Raw genomic sequence first — 21,654 nt, forward strand, 5'->3', positions numbered from 1 at the left:
AAATGGATCAAGTTTGACGGCAATGAAAGCCTACAGCATGTTGTAATCATTGAAACAGGTCAGTTAAATTTGAAACTCTTTTGATCACTCTGCATGTTGGTAATTATGACTCTCCTGTACCTAACAATGCTTTGATATCACGACCATTATTCTTTTTTAATTGCTTATTTATGATACCTGCCCAATTTCATAATGGATAGGATAACTGGTGACATGTTGTACCGTTTTCTAATGATGTAAGTGCGTTTTGAAAAGCTACTCTGAGCTTTGTCCCAATTCATTTTTTAAAGTTGACTTTTATGACCGTAAAGGCTTAACGTGAGTTTTGCAAACACCCTCAAACCTTCAAGACCAACGAAGTCCTCCTGTTTTCTTTCTGGATCTTCTTCATGTTTAATTTGCTCCCCTCTCGTATTCTATGGGAACTTGTGGGTGTTGGTCCAGTAGCATCTTTTAAGTCAGACTTGAGCACTTAAAAGCAAACAATATAAAGATGACCTGCCTTCAAAAGAAGAGATCTATGTTTCGTATTTTATTACTTTATATGCATATATCATGCATTATGCTGGGCTGCACCAGGCTCTTCACTTAATTGTTCGACCATGTAGAACACATCCGAACGCTTATCAACTTGCAGATCGCTTTTGAGCACGTTTGACGAAGAGGGTTTGAGATTTATTGGTTTTGGGTCATATGAATCTCATCGTCTAGTAGAATTTGGGCGTTTTTGTGAAGAGGTAAGGAGTGAGTCATGGTCTTCTTTTCGAAGCGATGTTTCACAGCTCTATTAGTGCACTTTGAGGCTTGCCCACGTTTTTTTGAATAAAGTTAATAAAGAAAAAAGGACCGATTATTTTTGTTGAGTCATCGTTAAAGTTCTGCCTGTTTTTTTTTACTGTGAACGTTCATTTATTTTTTTAGATAAATTTCAGCTAATGTAACACCTTTAGCCGCCGAAAGTATGAAAAATATTTTCTTTCCAAACGACTGCAAATAAGTGTGGAAAAGAAGAGTACACAGGTTACTTCTCATAAAAATGTTAATTTATTTGGGACTTGCAAGCTAAACTATGAGATAAACATACAATTGATTGAGTTGATAAACGCAGATATTTGGAAAATGGAATGTCTCAGCGGCAACACTTGACCGAATAGGTCAGGATAAAAGCTCGCCTAAATTTCGTTCCACGCACCATGTACATAAGAAAATTGGCAGCAGAGTTGATGCACATCAAGAGATTAGACAAGGAAATAATGGTATTGATCACCGGGGTATTCCGGCAATAGTTGGAGGCGCCTTTCTCGCAGAAGAAGCCTTCGTAAATATCGGGGATGAGCTTCACACTTTGACACGTTAAGAACAAAACAGACACCCCGATCAGTGTCGCCCCCAGGGCTTTCTCTTTTCGCGCACTCACGCTTATCCGCGACACTGGCTTGGTACCAAAGAACGCCTTCCGGATCCCATCTTTGGAGGTGGACAACCACAGAAATGGCCGATGCTCCTCAACGATGGTCCGGTGAGAGGTCTCACTATGGCCGTCAAACGAGATCTTAGAAATGGCGATATCCGGCTCAATGCAAGAGAGGGACCGATTCCGAGGGACTCTTTTGTGATGGGCGGGAACGAGAGTGAGTCCGGCCGAGGAGTGGCGCTTCCGATCCAATGATTGCTGCCTGGCAATGGGCACAATGCTCTTGCGCTCTATGTATGGGGTGGCCACCAAAGATTCGTCACTGATCTCGAAGAACGACTCTTGGGTCTCGGGTTTGGCTTGATTTCGGGGATCCGCCGAGTAGGATTGGAGTTGGATGCAGTCGGTTATGTTTGAGAGTTTACGGCGATCATCCCTGAAATTGAAGATGTTTGTACTGTTCAACTGGACATAAATGTTGGTTGCCTTTTGGGCAATTTTTCTCCGTTGACATTCAGGCTTATGTTTTATCCAAATTTTGGCAAATTTTGTTAAAATTGGGCAATGAATAATATTTGGGTATGCAGGGTGTCCCAAAAATTTTTGCCAGTTCCCAAACAATGGAGAATCACACCTATCTTAATCATAGGTCAAAAACTTACAAAAAACGTTTAGGTGGTGTATACATCAACTTAACAGAGAGATGGTTTTTATCCGCAAAGTTGGTCTGTGAAGACAAAAACATATTAATTTCTGCCATTCATGTGTGTTTGAAATGTGTATAATTTTCAAGTATTGCCAAAGGAAGTATTCACAAAACTTTTACCCCTAACCCGGAAAAAAAATCCATCTAGTTGAAATAGTCCTAGTTTGACATCGTTTTGGAATCGGCTTTTGGGAGACCCTGTTTATACGGTCAACATTGGACAGGAGCGTAGAGATAAAAATATGCAGCTTTTTGTCTCGTTGAACCACATTCACAGTATGACCGTAAAGTTCCAGCCCCTTGATGACACTTCGATTGTTAACGAACCCCTTAACCGAGTTATTTATTTCACTTGATGACTATGTAGTAGTCCTCCTGTTCTACAATTTATCCCAAATGTGTGAGAAATCGAAGTCATTGAGAGGTGAATGTTATGATACTTGAAAACAACAATTGGATATGTTAATGATTTCATTAATTTGTATGAAAGAGGCGACCTGATCCATTACACTGGCTTTAATTCCCAACATTGCCTAAAAATCTTATTGTAATTACTATCTAGCGACTGCCAGGTCATTTTTTCATTCTTCTGATATTGATGTAGATTTGACTTTGCCTCTTTGGCAATGTCAGCGAAAGCAAGAACATTTCCAATCAAGATGAAATGGTCCTCCAATTCCTTGTCAAGTACAAATGCACAGAACAATGGCGATTTGCTCCGACACAGCCTGAAATCAAAGTGTTGTTGTTGCTGAAACTCGCCCACATATTTGGAGATGACAGCCAATTTTGACACTATATTTGAAAGCAAGCACCCAGATCTTAAGGACAAAATGGCGCAATCCTCGAGGAAGCAATGACTTTACGGTCACACTGTATTTTCCTTCTTGAGAGTTTGCCTCTTTGGTTGATGAAAATGGTAACCAAACGAACGTCTGTGTCAAAAGTTATGAGCATTACAACAGCGCGGCGTGGTCATACAATGAATAAGTTTATACAATGATGTTTTTACTTATTTTTGTTGTGGGCTTCCTTAGTGGAAAGATTGGAGGAGATAAAACAATGTGATTTACTTAACTGATTTCCAAGTCGTCTCATTTTAAGATGATTGATCTGAAGCTCCTCTGTGTGCCTTTACGTACATCTAGGGTGTTCATTTACTATGTTTGGGATGCCGGGATGCCAGGGTCAACTATATTCTTTATCTTTATCAGTTTTTCCACATTGGCACACATCGATGTTGTTGGATTTGAACGCTTACTGTACGATCGATATATATGTAACAATTACCCTCTTTTTATTTGAAGTGGGATTATGTCCAACCATCTAAGTCCTCGATCTGGTAGAACTGCCTCTTTGAGCTGACCCAGAGAAGGCGTTATTCTTCATAAAAAGGCCACTAAACCGTCAAAGCCGAGGATCAAATTTGGTTCTGTGGCCTCTGGCTAAACGTTTATTACATGTTCCAGCTTCGCATCCTTCTACACCTCTTAATTTCCGTTCCGGCTTGCACACAACTTGAGTTGACGTCACTTCATTCATTCTTGGGTTCAAGAAAGTGTACAGAGTCATAAGTTGCATGAAGAAATTTCTTTTCCATCTCCTTTTCATTTGTTTTGACATTCGAGTAATCGAATTTTCTGGCATCTTCAGATTGCAAAAATTGAGAAAAATACCCTTCAATTTTCCCTTCAATTTTTGAAGTCCAGGGGTTGGAAATTCCAACTAGGGGGCTTCTAGAATATTTGTAATGATCAGAAATGAATGATCTGTACATTTGTTGAATGATTACTAGTGATGCATTTGAACTCGAGATGGTTGGACATTTTCATTCATTTTGCACGTAGTTTTTTTTAAATTTAAATATGGGTTTTCAAGCACATAAAGTCATCAGTAATGTTGGTGAAACTAAATTTGGTTAAAAGATATGTCAGCTTCTGCTACACATTTATGTATCACAGAATTGAGTTTCTATATTTGAACCACCACGTTAATCTATTTTGAATCAAATGTCTTAACGAGAATACATCTCATTGGACATTGAAATCAGTACGATAAAGAATTGTGCCCTTAGATAGATAATATAGGTGGGTGCAATAGGAAAAAATCATTGTACAGAATAAACAGTTCCTAAAGTTGTAACAGCAAGTGCAAGCCAAATATAAAATGATGGGAATCTATCCTATTGTAAGATATGTTAATGGCTTCAAACCCAACAAAGCAAGAGGAACTCTTATTAAAGCACACTCTCTGCAAAAAAATTAAACTTTTGGATCAAATACGAATTTGATTGTTCTTGCTTTTTGAGCGCACAACTTTCCACCACGATATGTACTCTTCGCTTGGCAAAGATTGGGGCCCCAAATCTTTCTTCCATGGTGTTCGCAGGAGATGAAAACGTCCCATATTTCTCAATTTAGTTCCAGACAACGGGGCCAGCCATTTTATAGATATGGATCATCTCTCACGAACAGGAAACATTTGTCCAAAGAGTTCCTTCTCTTATCTTTGAAACTCTGTTCCTTTTTCGAATAAAATCGACTTCGACGAAACTTGAGCAGAGCAAATAAGAGTGACGGAAAATATTCACGACATATTTGTGGAACACAGCTGCCCATTCGAAAGTGTTTATTGCAAGTCAACATGACATGAAATGTCAGTCAAAAAACGGACCAAGGTGACGGAAACTTATCCAAAGGTGGGCACAAGCCCTTTGATTCATAAATGCAAAACTTGGCTGCCACTGTTGTCCCAGGTTAAGTCTTACCTCAAAAAACATAATCACAGATGTGACCACTTCCTTTCTAGGCTTTCTAGGCTACACAAAATGTGGTTTACATTCTGGACTTCAGAGGGCGCTTTATGAGCTAGCCTCTACCAAATGTAGGGCCCATTCCTCTTTATTGAATTACAGTGCGTTTGAGTAGTGTTTGGCTGATTATGTCAAAATCTTAGGCATAATTAGTGACCAATGTCAAATAATGTCTGTAAAAGAAATTGCGTTTATAGCACATAACGAGTAGTTTATTTTGCAATCTACCGTGTCGCTTTCCCATTTCATTTGGGATGTCTGACGTTGCAAATGAGGACCCCTATAAATCAAAACAAAACTAATGCGAAATGATTAGCATACCAAAGAGAAAAACAACTTAAGAGTATGAATTTGAATTATAGGTTTTGGAACAAGAGATATACTTTTCAACAAGAGAGGAGGGGGTTCCATTTGGTTCCCAAAAGATCCACATGCCATTACAACTTGTCATGGAAAAGTTTAGCCTTGGACAAAATATTATAAATAACCCACTATTGTAACTACTCATTCATCGCCGTTTTTTTGTCTTCGTGGTTGGAAAAAGAGTTAAGCACATCGGTAAGTAAGATGCTAATGATCGAGAAAGCTCCCATGTTCTTAAATAGGACATTCTCCCATTCATTGGCTAAGGACGTTAAGCTTCCAAAAACACACTTGAGCAATGAATGCACTACGAGAGCTTCAAGGGTAAAGAATCCCCAAATATATTGTTCCGTACTTTTCTAAGCTGAAAAACAATTTCTCTGATCCAACATTGTCTAAGAAGACCTTCAATCAGTTTGACAATTTTGGCAGTCACCCTGGAGAATCGACAAACCATCAATATATTTGGATATGTACTTTTAAAGCTCTGATCTCCCCCCAACTATTTCAATGAACGACTTACATGAGTGGAACGTAATTGAACAATAACCAATGATTAGACACGGTGTTCAAAAAGTCCTGTCAAGTTTTGATGGAAATTCCCAAACACATCTTGGCATTTTTCTACCTCAAAAAATCATGGGGAACAATTTTGATTTCATTGCTTTATGGAATTCTAGCCCATATAAAAAACTTACATACCTGAAAACATTATAAAAACTAAAATTTTCCAAAACCTACTCAATCTCAATTAGGAGCACACTTAGTTAGCTCTAGAATATAATTTATAATACCATCTATTCCACCGTTACTTAATTACATGGGATTTAGTGATCCAAATTTCAGCGTTTTTAAGCCCCAAAATACCCCGGTTATATGTCAATCTAATTTCCCAGAGATTTAATGTCGATTTTCATTATCACGAAAATAAAAGATTAGTTTTCTTTCTCATGCATAATTTCAAATTAGCTTAAAACCTTATACAACCATATCTAAAACCCTCAAAAAAGCAGATTTTTGAAAATTTATTTTAGAATCGTCCAAAGGACATTTAGTTGGGCGGTCATTGAAAAATTCATAAATATCAATGAAGTCTTAAAGAAGCTAGTTTTAATCAGTTTCAAAAACGTCTTCAGTATTCAGTTTTCAGAATTCAAGTGATTGCGCAACTAAGTGTACACATCATCATCCATCGTGAAACACATTTTCAAAGATTACAATTTTAGTGTGTTTTAAGTGACATTATATAGCATATTTAGCTATTGTGAGACTATGCAAGAAAAGGAAAACTAATCTTTCATTGTTGCGGTATTAAAAATCGATATCAAATCTTTTGGAAATTGATGTAACATATAACCGGGGCATTTTGGGGCTAAAAAAGCTGAAATTTTGACCACTAAATCCAATGTGGGTATGTAGCGGTGAAATAGATGATATCATAATTTATATCTAAGAGCTAACTAAGTGTGGTCCCAATTTACATTGAGTAGATTTTTGAAAAATTTAGTTTTTATAATGCTTTTAGGTATGGAAGTTTTCTATGTGGGCTAGCTAGAATTCCAATAAAATCAAAATTGTTCTATATGATTTTTTGAGGTAGAAAAATGCCAAAATGTTTTTGGGAACTTCCATCAAAACTGTCAAGGGTATTTTTACCACTGTGTAAACGCACCTGAAGATTTGAGTCACGGGATTGGTGGCGGAGGCTGGTTGGAAAGCTCGTCGGAACTTGGATGCCTTCAGCGTTTTGGTCAGGATCAGAGTGTTCAAGATGATGATGGTGCAGTAGGGGAACAATTCAATCAGGATGAATTTGCTCCAGAAAACGTAATAGGTCTGGAATGGAGTGAAAAGGAATGTTTATTATTGGATGTTCCCTTGTTTGTCATTCCTTGTCAGTCAGCAAAAGTATTGGCCTTCATTGTGTTCCAATTATAGGATCCATCAACGATCCGCAAGTGATCACGTTTTGCCCAATATTAGATTAGAAATAACAAGGTCCACTCTTGGAGAGCCTTCCAGTTCCTTGTCACGAGCTCCTGCCGAGCTCAATCGATAAAAATGCGAGGGCAATTCCAACTTAAACAGTCATTTCAGCCACGGACTTCTAACGGTGTGGACTGCAAATGGAAACCAAAATTTCGTATCTCCTAAACCGTTCATCTTATTCCATATAAGCACTTGATACGACCACAAGATCTTGTTGAATAAATGAACTTGGCCAAATGTGAACCCAAACCGATGCTTAGGGAACTCAGGAGACATGGTTAAAGTTATGTAGCAAGCAATACATAAAATATAAATTTTCGGCTTGCTCTTGGTCAGCTACATAATCTTTTGACAATATAACTTTGAAACGATGCACTTATCAAGTAAATGGTATAAAAATGACCTACCTTTAATTGAAAAGATCTACGTTTCTTATTTCATGATTTTTATACGAAAAGTGGCTCAGAGCTGCCATGACCAAGAGCAGGCCGATTTGGCGGGAAGCTCGTTCACAGTCCATATTTCTAGAAGTTCGTGTTTCAGCGAACTAGGTTATTTGTAAATTCATACTTCACCTTTGTTGCGAAAGTTTAAGAAATAGTCAGCATTTTTAAATAACCATTAATTTTTGACAGTCATTAAAAACTTTTCTATGAAGATATGCAACTTCAGTATCCGAAAGAATCAATCTGTTTGATGCTTGACTTGGGAAGGTGGCGCTGCTGCATGCTTAAAGGATGATTTTAGTTTTACATTGTCAAAATTTGTTCAAATTTTAGCCAACAATAATATTTTGTAGTTTTTGCTCAATTGAATGTTTGAATTAAGGGGGAAAATAATCATAAACCTGCTTGCTCCCCAAAATAACAATGATCACGGATGGTATTATTTATTTGATTAACTAGAAAACCATCAACTCTTCGGCAAAATGCCCAGAAAAATCTTACCCTCTCAGATTAGAAGAGACATTTTTGTTGATTTTAATTCGTCTCAACCAGGTCATCCTGAAAATCATATTTTAGTTTCTACATTTCCTATTAATGCCGATCATTTCATTTTTCTTAGACTTGCCTTCGTTCTTTCTTTATAAGAACTGGAAAAAAACAAGTTGCGTCACAAACAGGTTATAATTATTGGCGATTATTCACCGATAGAGACCCCTGTTAAAACAATAACAAAAGGAAACTGACATTACTCACTTTCTTCTTTCTGCATAAACAAGTTAGGGCAAGAATTTGCAAATTTCCTAATAAAAAGAGATCTTAAAAATATGAAATCGAAATGAGGAGCAAACTCATGATTATCTTCTCTCATATCACATTCATGTACTAAACAATATAGCTTCATGAGTGTCCTGTTCAAGCTTTCTTTGGTGAATGTACTCCCCATTCTATTTACTGCATCAAGAAATACTGAGCTGAACAAATAATCTGGAAAAAGAGGCAATTTTAGCTCCAAAGCCCTTTTATACTCTCCAGTACTATGGCCGATAACTTCCAATCCAACCAATATCGAATCGAAATCTGCCCAGAAAAGCCCTTGCGTTTCTTTTCTTTCGATTTTCAATTTCTAGCTTTCGGACCACAAATAAACAAAGAGGGCCTTGCAAATGTGAATTCTCGTGACTTCGGAGAGAATTGCGAAAAAGGTTACAAATACGTGAGAAAGAAGCTTATATGGACAAGATATTTTTGGGGTTAAAAATAGCCAAGACCAAAAAGATATCCTTGCAAGTTTATCCTAATCCCATACATGAAGAACAATGATAGTGGCCAAATACAAAGGTCGATTCATCCGCATAAGAAGGCAATCAGAAGAAGACACTTTGCCTAATCTGAGAAGAGCTTTTATGACGGGATCATGTAACAAATAATGAGCCGATAAAAAAGTACACGTTGAGGAACCAATCAACTGAGAGAGACCCGGAATCACAATTTGAAAAACGCTTTGACTGAATTCACTTATTGTACGTACGGAATGACTAAGTATTTAACCAATCAGGCTTTAATGGCAATTCGAATGATTCTGAATTGATGAAGTTCATTTAGTTTATAATAGAGCAAAACTATGAGTGGGTGCTGTGCAAACTCATTTTACTTGTGGTTTAGTGAAAGCAGTCAAAGTTATCTCAAGTTATCTCAGGTTACCATGAATTTCGACCTTTCTATTGGGTACAGGAATGCCCGACGCGAATAAAAAACTGGTTTTTAGAATCGGTTCCAAGAGGTTGTTTGAAAAAGTTCGCCATAATTAAAAGCAATTTTTTTTATTCGAAAATAAGTCAAACTTTGTCTAACTCAGTGACAGTATCACATAAAATTATCCACTTTACTCCAAGTGCGTTTGTAAATGCATCCAACAAATCACCACCAAACACATTTTTTAGTTTCAGCCAGTTTACACATGATTTGTGCCAAAGGTACTGTTTTCAACAGACCATGTTGGTGTAGGGTTCATTTTCAGACGTCATCTAGCTTTGTAATTGAAGTACATACAGTTAGTTAAATGGACACTACATTTGGTATTCTGCTGTACTAAAAAGATGTTTGGTCCAACAAACTAATCAATCTATGGTAGGACGGACCAATGGTAAAAAGGTTTGTGACGAGTCTTAATGTCAACTCAAATGGAAGCAATCTCATTAAAGGTAATCATAATATTGATCTTGCTCCCAAGGCCATTTGCCACGTGTTATGGAGAGTTGAGCTTCTCCTGACTACGCTTCCAATTGTAGCGACCAAAAGCCTGAATACTCAAGTCTTAATTTCAAATGAAGGAGCTAATTTTCATCGATTTATCTCTTTCGAATATCGAGATTTCGGTCCCGATTGTATTTTGGAATGAACTTTACTACAATGACATCTAGATGAAAGGGTTCTGAATAAGGTTCTGTGAGCAAGTGCTCTTTTAGCGGTTATTAAGTTTTTAGAATAGCTTGTTGGGTAGAGAATAATGCATGGTACCTCTTTTTATCAATCTTGACTAGCTCAAAGATTACAAGGCTGTCATCAGTTTGGTCACAATTTCTGTTGCTATTTAAACAAGCACCGAATTATGGCAGCTTCTTTTCTGTACGATGTGCGTCAAAGCTTGACGCCTTTTTTGGCACTGAAAGAATGAGAGGCAAAATTGAATATGATCTCAAAAACTCTAGAAATGGGTACAAACAAAATGAGTTCGTGGGTTCAGAGAAAATAAGTGGAAAAAGAGTAGAATTAGATCATGTCAAGGCTGAGTCAGGCTGGCATCTGTACACTATGTAGGACTTCCATTAGAATTAGGCTTACATCATTTATAAATGAATCATTATGGATGAAATTCAAAGCTGCAGTTTTTATTGCTTTGAAAGGCAGTTGTTTTGACAACAACTCCCCTTCTTTGCATGGATGTGGATTGAGGTGAAAAAGATTTAATAGCAAGGCTAATTTCCTGACATGTAGCTTATGAAATTAATCCCATGGAACAAAGTAATGATAAAGTAACATGGAGCCTGATTGAAAGCTCAACGGACTTATTACAAGTGTTTTGTTAATCAAGACCAATGGCTGCGAGAACCAAATTAATCTTTTTGTACGTCATCAATTCTTCGTAGAACTCTTCCAATGGAATTTATGGGATGTTTGTACCATTAAACAATTGTACGTTCATACGATAGAGTAAATTGACAAAGAAGTAGATAATGCAAGAAACCATGTATACAGTATTTTGAAAACAGTTTAGAATGGCATATGATTTTTTTTCTGTAATTGTTTCCTTGATTGAAGGTAAACTACCTCGTTTATATGTACCTACTTTAAAGTTCATTCGTGACTCATAAATACTAAATTTTCTTTTCACACGATGTCCTAATAACGTTTCAAAAGAGAACCTGAACGATGGGTCGTGAGCAAAATGATTCTTGGTTTTAAAAGAAGCAAACAACGACTGTTTTACGGCGATCAAAGTACCTAAACAATTAAGTCACTTTCGTAGCATGCAGCTGCCAAATCAGCTTAGGTTTTCAAAGTACCTCTCAATCTAATTTGTATGACGTATTTCAATTAAGAATATCAATTAAGGGCGATATGTCCGAGCTCCGCCTATAAACACACTTAATGAAGGATTCAAACTTTTTGCTCCAAGTTGCAATTTTGAGAGGTCTGATAATTGAACGAATAAAATGTTATTCCGAAGGGGTCTTCAACATCGGAATAGATAGGCAGATTTTTATTTCATTTTTTATTGTTAAAAAATGGCCTCAAAAGCGTGTAATTACATGAAGTGCTTGATTCTAAGATGGCCCTTTAAGATAAGAACTTTTCTTCACAGTTGCAATCTATTAAATCCTCGTAAATGAAATTAAGAGTTAAAACAATCAAAAGCAATTACAAGAATAGTCATTTCTTCAACATATGACACTTTCTTTGCATGAAGTTTATGAAAATAAGGCTTGAGGAAAGTCGCCATGGTCAAAAAAATCGCCTTTTCATGCCAACAAGTCTGAAGAGAAGAGTGAGATCTTGCCTGATCTAGAGACCCTAAAAGCTGAGAAACGTAGGGCAGAGTTCATTAATAAAATTTGACCAATCTAATTGGCTGTCAATTGATGAAGAACCAGCCAAAGGTTAAAAAAAGCACAAGCATTCCACAAAAAGATAAGGTTTATGACAAATTGGTATAATGTTTGTATAGAAAATGTACTCTTCACCACGCTGTTTTATTGCAGCCTGACAGTAACAAACTGGACTATAGAACTTCAATAGATAGAGTACAGTCATGTCTTATGATGCACTCTCTCTATCGGATGGTGAACCAACTCGTTAACGAGCGCGGTAGCCCATACGTGTTAATGTTAATTTACATTCATTCTTAGATTATATATTGCCTTGTTGAAATCAGGATAAGAATAAAATTCACCCAAAGAGATTAAGAGTTTTCTGATAGTGGGCTTCAAGTCATTGTTTGGACTGGAAATAAACATAAGCCAAATTTGATCTGCTGATAGGCGAATATCTACTAGAGCGAGGGGGGAAACCTGGGCTTGAACCCATGAACCCAAATATAACTCGGTCGCGCGTTTATCAACTGCGCTACAACCACTTCCCTGTATATATAAGTATGTGCATTTTTTTCTTTACTAGTGACTGGAAACTAGATTTCCAGTCGCTCGTGAACAAAGAGTCATGAAATAAAGTTTTTTAACAGGGCGGTCGGTCTTTGTTGCGTTGCAGGGAGTCACGATTCAACCAGTAAAAACCGGCTTTCATAAAACAAATGTTTCAGGAATATTTTTTGCCTTCGTTTGCGGTGTTGAGAGCCAAGATTACACCCATGGATCTGTCAAGGTTAATACTGAGCTTTGAAATTGCTTTCCATGAAAACCAATAACAAATACATGAGGGGCAAAAAACTCGAAATGAAAACGCCCTTCATCAGGTCTGCCATAATTTGTAAACAAACAATACCTTTTTCCTCGAAGTGTGCACTTGAAGACATTTTCAAGTTTCGAGAATCAATTTCAGATCAAAAGTGTCAGCACACGTCATTCAAATAAACACGCAAATTCAAATTACGGCATGCATGTCCAAATGTAAAGTCCAACATGTTTGTTATGGCAATTTCGCATATAACCAAGTCTTGAATCATTACCGGAAAAAAGTAACGCTTAACTTTTACCGTTACTTTTGTAGAAAAAGAGGGCCTAAGACGGAATAAAACACGTTTATTCAATATATTAACATTTAGTAAACATGAGGTGAAACAAATGACTCCCAAGATTATCAATTCAATCCCATCAGTGGCAAATAAGTCATTGCTTTAGAGTCGGAATCTAAAAAAAGTCGGTTAGGAAACCTCTATGTATTTTTCTTTCCCTCGTTTATACAAGGAGAAAGAAACGGTTACCGGGGGGCTAAATAACCCGTTCCGTTACCGTTAAATGTTCAGAAAAGTAACGGGTTAGCACTGGCGTTACTCAAGCCCTGCATATAACACACTGCTACCATGAAACCGACTGTGAAGTTATGACTTTGAAGTATATTTTTCTTTCCTTGTTGATTGGGATTTATTCCTAACCATTTTTCCATTACGTGTCGTTTCCTTCAGCATAGCCTGCTTTGAGAGTTGTAAGGGCTGGAGCAAGAACTTCTAAAAGTATGGACTGTGAAAGAGTTTCCCGCCAAATTGGCTTGCTCTTGGTCAGGGCAACTTTGAGACACTTCTCGAATTAAAGTCATAAAATACGTAGATCTCCCCAATTAAAGGCAGGTCATTTTTATATCATTTACTTGTGAAGTGGTTCGTTTCAAAGTTATATTGTCACAAGCTTATGTGGGTGACCAAGAGCAGGTCGAAAATTTGAATTTTATGTAGTGTTTACTACATAACTTTGAATACGTCTCCTGAGTTCCCTAAGCATAGGTTTGGGCTCAAATTTGGCCAAGTTCATACAGTTAACAAGATCTTGTGGTCCTATGAAGTGCTTATTTGGAATAAAATGAACGGTTTGTGAGATAAAAAAATGCTTCCATTCGCAGTCCACATCTCTAGAAGTTCTTGGCTGGAGATGTGTTTCACTATCCGTACAAGTCTCAAAACTTTCCCGATGAAAATTGTGGTCTACCATCAGTAAAAGTATCGTGAATTTTTTGACGAAGAAATTGTGTTTTATCCGAGAGTTGGCATATTTTCCAAAGGGTTCCGTAGTGCAAAAGGCTAATTAGAAAGTCGGTCGAGCTAAATTTTTATCAACAGTGACTTCACTCAAAAAATTCGACTGGGCGACATCAATTTTCTAACCGTCGCGACCAACAATGTATCCACAAAATGGAACTCAAGATTGTCCAAAATTCCAATATCTTGACTAATGCTAATGCGCTGACGAACGTGTTCCATGCTCGTATCGATATCCTAATCGAAGAGCAAAGTCACCAACCATTTTTGCTATTCGGGGGGGATACCTTCAAAGGCTTGATCAGTCCTCAAATTAAACTCATCACCCGTTGCAATGAGCTGTCATGCTAAAGCTGAAGGTATTTTTACTTATTTTCAGGAGAAAGGCATCATTGCTAAAAGGGCGCCATTTATTGTGCTTAACATTACATTTTTTGTCCTTCATTGCTTTGATATGTATTTCCAGAGGCTTATGTTCTTGGAATTGGAATTATGTCGGTACCTTGATTACCACCACTTTGAACCAATTCTACTTGGTCTTTCATTTCGGGTATTCTTAAGATTGTATTTTGGAAACACTGCATAATTCATTCGTTGATTTTCCAACGGCTTATCATATGTCTTTCCGGCATTGGGACAACACCTCTCATGAATAAAGTTAAAGTCAAAGGCTTGGAAAAAGGTCTTTTGTTTCTTTTACCCTTTTTTACTCTTGACCTTTATTCCTTCTGATGAGATCATGTAATTATACCATCGAATTGTTCGTCCCAGAGTAAAACAAATCACGAGCCGTTTTCCGTCCGTAACCACATGCAACACATCCATCGAACGTTTTGTATATATTTTCTAAATAGGGCAATCTGAGAATGTGGCTTCTGAATCTGATTACGTTATTTCGTCATCTTCTATTAGTGCATCTACTTAAATAAGCTCATTTTTAATGCGGAACTCCTTGATGATGAAGCTAACAGTCCATATTTTCCAAATTTAAGGCTTTAATTATACTGGTTTTTTTCTCAGTCTTGGTCAACATATCCAAATAGATCACTTCACGGTAGTGACATGTTTGCTTATGGTATTCATGTTCTTGAGTGTTTAAGAGTAAATATCCAACCACTTTCAGTCCATTTTTTGATACCTTTGTGGGAGGGACTCAAACCAATCCAGCTAATGCATTCTCAAATGGCACTGACACTTTTAAGAAAAAAATTATTTTAAGTAAATTATCCACTTATATCCTAAAAAGGTCACGTCAACTTGATCATCTTTTTTGTACTTAAAGTCTTCACTCAGGCATAATTTTCGTCCGTGGAAAGTCTAAATCAAATCCCAACGCATCCACTTGACAAGGTCAAGAGTAGGCTAAAAGTATTGAGGGCTCGTGGTCCGTGCTCTCGGTCATTTACAACAACTGATCAGTAACTCCTAATGTCCTTAAAAATACGGACGGCCTTTGGCAAATGTTAGTCATTGTGGCAAGTGAAAATGAATCACATGCTTCAATGTTTTAAAACCAAGAAAAATGACAAGTTATCTACCCTTGCTTTAAACCAACCACAAGCTTTCACCCTTTAATTGATTCATTTGCATTCCATGCACACCTAGGGTCAATCTCTTTGCCATATTTGGAGATTTGAATAATCTATATTCTCTGGTTTTTGTATTTTTTTTTTCTTTTCGTATCATTTACAGTTATTATTTTAACACAAAAATAATCCACCCAACTGCTTCAGCTGGCAAATTCTGAATTTGAAATGGCATTAAAACCTTTGCATCAAATCAAATGTCGCTTGGTTCTTGGTATTGTGTGAATCAATCTCTTTATTTACCACTCGTATTAATTACATGCTTTGGGTCCCAGTTTTTAATATTTCCTTATAAATGTCCTCGTATTTCAATTGAACCGACAACTTTTTCTTGTTACCGTGGGTGTAAAAGCTTATTCTTAGTTCCAGACAAAAGGGGTTCTTTGTTAAATCAGATGTCATTGCGGGTGGTAACGATTTGACCTTGGAGCTACAAGCTCATTATGTTTTTTGAGCATCTCAGGATCTGAAATTCATATTTAAGATAGCCAAAGAAAAGTGACTTGGTAAAAGAGACTATATGACACGGGCAGCTTTCTGAATGGAAGAAGTACGATTGCATCCGTGTTCTTTTCTAAGAGAGAAACATAGGCTCTGGAACAAATTAGATTTGTTTCTTCTTTTGTGTGACGAGGCCACTTAGGATCTTTACATTGAATATTCTATTTCTCGTTTCTCGTGGGCAGGATAATGCTTTTGGGGTTCACTCAAGTCGTCAAAATACGATTAGATTCAGCTATGACTTTTTCACCGCGAACTAGTTTAAGATATAAAAAACAAACAATTTTCCTTTTGTGAACCATTCCATTCAATCAAAGTCCTAATATATCGTATCCATTTACTCTCTGAGGGCCCTTAGACAGTATTATTCAATCAAAAGCAAGACCCAATCAATGTAATGCTCCCAAGATCTATGGGTTGAAAGCCAAGGGAGGGACAATTGTATATACGTACTGTTGGAGACGATCGAATTTATTGGCGCCATTTAGCTTGATTTACGACAGCGGTCAATTCTTTTGATGACTCTTCTTGGGGTGATTTGTGTTTCCTTACCTTGTAGAATCGATTTTCGCGCATTGGTGAGTTCATGGTGAAGATTTGGCCATTGTTCAGCATCATGTTCTTCATTTCGAAAAACTTGGGAATGTTGTACAGGGTGGCGAAAACCAAGGAGCCAATCAACAAGTATTTCTGCTTCACCTTCGTGTTGCCGAGGGGGTGACAAATTGCGCAGTACCGCTCCAGGGTGACCGACAAAGTTAGACAAGTAGAGCCAACTCGCCAGATGTGAATCAATCCGAAGCTGACCGGTGCCGATGGATTCGTCACATTCTCCGCAAACCAATGACAGAGCTTGGGTAAGCCAAACATGATCAAAGATGTGCAAAGAAACAAGGTATCGCATACGGCTAAGCCAGTGAGTAAAGCTGAAAATGTCTCTCTAACCACTGGTTTGATCAGGACCCCGATGGACATGACAGTGCCCGTTATTCCAAGGATGGAGACAATGGTGAGAATGAGTCCTTCCACGATAAACATGAACTGCTTGTCATTCGCTGAGATCCCATTGAAGAGACCATCTCCGTAATCTATGTCCCCGTAATCCGGACTCGTCTTGGTATCAGCAGGGGGGAGGTTGAAGTCAAATGCCTTGGGGTTAGTCATGTTCCAAGTCTCGTTAACATGAGAGAGGTAGCTTTTCAAATGTTCACTTGTCCATTTCAGTGACCCTGTCATGACTGTTCGTAAGAGTGACCAATCGACTCGCCTCAACAAAAGCGACTAACGGAGAACGGGGGAAGGAATACTTTTGAACCACGAGAAAGCGCTCAAAAGTGGCTCACGCTCGGAACTTCAGTGGAAGGGAAGAGAAGCTCCTTGCAGAGGGGCCCTCTTGAGGCCTCAGGAAATGCCAATATGGTTTAGGCCTGTTGCCCATTCTAGTATCATTTACATGCATGTATTTCCATCCTCCATTGAACAATGAAAAGCTGGTACTGATATGGATCAATGGATCTATTTAGCCGCCTAATGGCCCGTGCAAAAGGGTACGTGATTTACAAAATTGTGAGGGATGTTGCAGTTTCTGCGGATTTTTGAAAGATATTTTTGACAGAGGTAGTGCTAGAATGCGGTTCCATGAACTTCTAGAGAGATTCAATCGGTTCAATCCCTGAATGATGAATGCATTTAACTCGAGAGTTCTTGCCACGTAAAGGTCAATCTTTCCTTCAATCGGTATAACACCTTAAAATCATATCCAACGGTTACATAGTATGGAACAATGGGTTGCACACTTGATGTTTGAAGTAAAAATGTGGCAATGTAAGATAAAATGCAGATTTGACTTGATTTAATTTGAAAGTGGTCTTTCCCAAAGAGAACTGAAAAACACGATTTAGGGTAGATGACAAAAGAATAAAATGGTGTTTTTCTAGTCATTCCAACCAATATTTTAGGAGCAATAAAGATTTATTGTGGTCCAGGACATTGCCATGCTTGTGACTGTCGTCCCTCCTAACGTGGGTGGCAAGTTTTTTCTACAATTGTAGCTCTGTCCATTTTACGCCATGTTCCCTAAAGCCGACTTGTGATATGATCGATATGGTGACCAGACAATTCGATTCAAAAGATAACTCGATCCAGCGGACACAGTTAAGTTAGCTGGGCGCAACATATTTACTGAGAAGTATATCATATTTATAAAATATATGATATTTGTGAAACAAAATTGTAATGACGAATATGCTTGTGAGAATCTACAAAAGAGATTCAATTATTCATAATTAGATTTGCATGAAATTATTTATGACGTTCACGTATTGATTAGAATGAAAATGATTTGAATAAAAAAACGTTCACGTTAAACAAACTTTAGACTTTTGGACAAAAATTCATTTTATTTTTTGTTAATATAATTTGGTTTTAACCAAGAATGTTGTGCTTAGTTTTTAATCATCTTTTTGCATTAAATTGTGCTAAAAAAGCTAATGCTGATTTTAGAAAAGTGATGTTTTTCAAGCTGGTCACCATAAACTTGTACAACTCTGTTTTTCATAGTACTACTTTGTTGGACGAGGTGTTGTCGAGCTGTCAATTATACCTATAGTATACAACCTTCTGAATAATGATGATTTACATGTCATAATTGTTCGGAATTTTACCCATAGAGAATTTGAAACGTCCCCCAGAAGAGCTGATGGCTGATATATTATTGTCTCACACTATTTGGGTAATAATTTTTTCATTCAATAATCTCTTGATAAAGTCTAGAATCTTACAGCGTATTTTCTTGTTTGTACGTTTGTTTGGTTGTGTCTACCGTACCTAGTCTTGTGCAATCAGAAAACACAATATATCTAGATGTGGACCCTTGTTTGAACATGGGCTTTTGGTGTACTCCATTTTCTACATTGAATGCTTTGCTTTCTCCATCTAGTCCGGACATGATCTTGACAGAAAAATGTGTGCGTGTTTTGAAAAGTTCCTTTTCTCATTGCTGTGTGACTCGGCATTAAATAAAATAAATATTTAAAATCTACGCATGATATATCTGTCTAATAGCAATGACAGGTTTCAATCTAATTACACAGAGTACTTGTAATTCAAATCAAATTCTAAGTTATCAGTAACAAAGTTCAAATTTCATCTCAATCTTAACTTCAATATGTTATTCTTTGGAAGATGTTGATGTCTTTGAAATAGCACGTAACATGCAATTGAGTCACAAAAGTGCACTTCAAATATCAAATCAAGTTCTTGCAATAAAGCGGTACAGAAAGAAAAATGAGCCTATTAACACCAGTTTGAAACTGTTGGCCAATCGAACTCGTTTTCAATTCTGACGTCATGAATAACACTTTAAGTGTGTTTACCAACGTGGGAAAAGGATTGAAGTCCCTTTGACAGTTCAACACCACGAAGTACTCGAAGATGGAGTTTAAAATTCACAAGAAACAGGGTAACGAATTCATGCATGGAATCTAGGTTTTTAATTTCCAACTCAATCCTTATTTTGTATGATGTTACTAAAGCTTATGTCTGGTTTAGTAAGTTCCCGATCCAAGTGCAACAAAAAAAAATTCGAAACCGTGGGAAACTTTCTTGAATAATATTATGAGTTGCATTTTGGTTTCTTATTGCCTTCGTTGTGTTGTAACGTATAAAAATGGTAACGACTCCAATAGGATCGCTAACAACCATTTTACTATACTGCACAAGAAAAGTCTAAGCTTTCGTTTCACAATGGCATGTTCGATCTACTGTATTGTTTGCTTTGGATTGGAAGTACGTACGAATGATTTCCAATAGTATCCATTATTGTAAGGAACCAAGAGATCCCTCTCAATTAGATGGTCAATGCACACAACACCCACGAGTTGATCCTTTTTGAACGGAGAAGATCCCATTATTCGGGGTACATCATCAACTAGAGAAAGTGGACCGTGGATCAGAATTGGTTGTTTCACCGTTGAAGCTTGGACTAGGATCGGTCTAATGAAAGACGATTAGTTTTTGTTGAACTTGTGCGAAGTTGAGTGCTCTAAAGCTATTTGGAACAAATGTTCTTTACTTGACGAGCGAATTGTGGAGATCAAATGCAAGGATAGCTTAATTCAGAGTTCTTAACCGGAATAGTCCTTTTCATTGAGCGGAGGAAGCGCCCTCTGCTTCGTCTACATGCGGACACAAATGCTCACTTGGTATGCTTGAATGAACCTGAGAAGAAGTTCATGGGGGATTACATTTGCTTAACAGTATTTTAGCACAGTGAATATTAATGTAAAGTCTTTTGACACGTTTAATGACCGCGACTGCACTGGTTTTATAATCAAAAGCCAGGTGAGTTTGCATTCCCCACTTTATTTTCTATCTTATGATTGGTTGGCAAATGGCTTGTTGACAAAGCATAGCAGATATATCTACAGGGTGTCCCAAAAGTTTTTGTAGGTTCCACATCGATGCAACATCGTACACCATATTAAAACTCTCAAAAAGGTGTCTTCAAATGATATAGTCACCAAATCTACTTGGACATGTTTTTGTTATAATATATTTGTTAACGTTACTTGTGAAGAAAGACGATATTAACTTTTGCCTTATTGGGTGTTGGGAACACGTTTTATTATTTTGTGCTGTTTTTTGTTCCAGTCTAGGTTCAAACTTTGCTCATTTAGATTTTTTTGATTACAAAAACAAGACTAAGTGGGGAAACAAAAGTAATTTTACCTTCTAGCTGTACATCCATTTTGTTGCAAGGAAGCGTATGTACGTAGGATACACCTTTGGGAGAGGTTCTTAGACCTGATTACGTTTGACCCATTCAAAATCTTAAGCCCGTAAAAGGGGCTTTGTCTGACCTCTCCTTCTCAGACAACAAAAGCGAAGACACAAAAGTAAAGGTTTGGAACCTGGAAAAGGGCCGAAAGCGCTCTAACATTCATATCTTTTATCTCTGTCAGGTAGAAACTAGTTTGGGCGAGGACGAAAAGTTAGCCCTATGGTCCATGATTTTACACATTGATAGGATGTTCTCTGGGGGTCCCATTTCCAGGTGTGTGGAAGCACGTGCTTACATTGTGTCTACATTGGAAATACTCCCTTAAGGCTACAAACTAAAGCCTCATAGCACGTTCATGTCCTAAAGGTTCTTCCAGAAACGTCTCAACAATGGAGATCACATTTGTACTCTGTTGACCCAACCTAGTTGTTCCATTTTTCGTCTGGAAGCCATAAGAATTGCTCATTTGGGAACTTGCACTACCACTTGGAACAGCCAATGGAGCCATAACTTTTCACTGAAAGGACACCCAGATCTAAAAAGTTCCCCCATGCACAGGATTGTTTTCCAACTTTTGTCATGAATGTTGATAACATTTTGTGGATATTTTTCTACCGCCATCCACTAGGCCAAGGGCTCATTTTTGGAAGAGTGGTAATTTTGATAGACCAATGCTAACTTGATTTGCTCAATTGATCTAGTTACGTGTATGCCTAAAAAATTTTTTGGTAACTTTTCAGGACAATAAACACTCAGCACTATTTCATTTCATGTGATGATCAAATTAATTAATTACATCATGTCAAATTAATCGACAACAGATGGCGACGTTTCTCTAAATGTAAAAAGAGT

General features: G+C 37.4%; 1 protein-coding gene across 1 annotated transcript; it reads right to left on the reverse strand.

Annotated features, from left to right (window-relative positions):
• Positions 1-1,021: 1,021 nt before the first annotated feature.
• Positions 1,022-17,284, reverse strand: LOC131882061 (FMRFamide receptor-like). The gene is made up of 3 exons (XM_059229094.1): positions 16,575-17,284; positions 6,968-7,131; positions 1,022-1,850 (listed from the first exon to the last, which is right to left on the reverse strand). Exons 1-3 carry the CDS (start codon positions 17,256-17,258, stop codon positions 1,130-1,132), a joined length of 1,569 nt encoding a protein of 522 aa, XP_059085077.1. The 5' UTR covers positions 17,259-17,284; the 3' UTR covers positions 1,022-1,129.
• Between the last annotated feature and the right edge of the window lie 4,370 nt (positions 17,285-21,654).

The sequence above is a fragment of the Tigriopus californicus genome, chromosome 6 (assembly GCF_007210705.1).
Source record: "Tigriopus californicus strain San Diego chromosome 6, Tcal_SD_v2.1, whole genome shotgun sequence".
NCBI lineage: Eukaryota > Metazoa > Arthropoda > Copepoda > Harpacticoida > Harpacticidae > Tigriopus > Tigriopus californicus.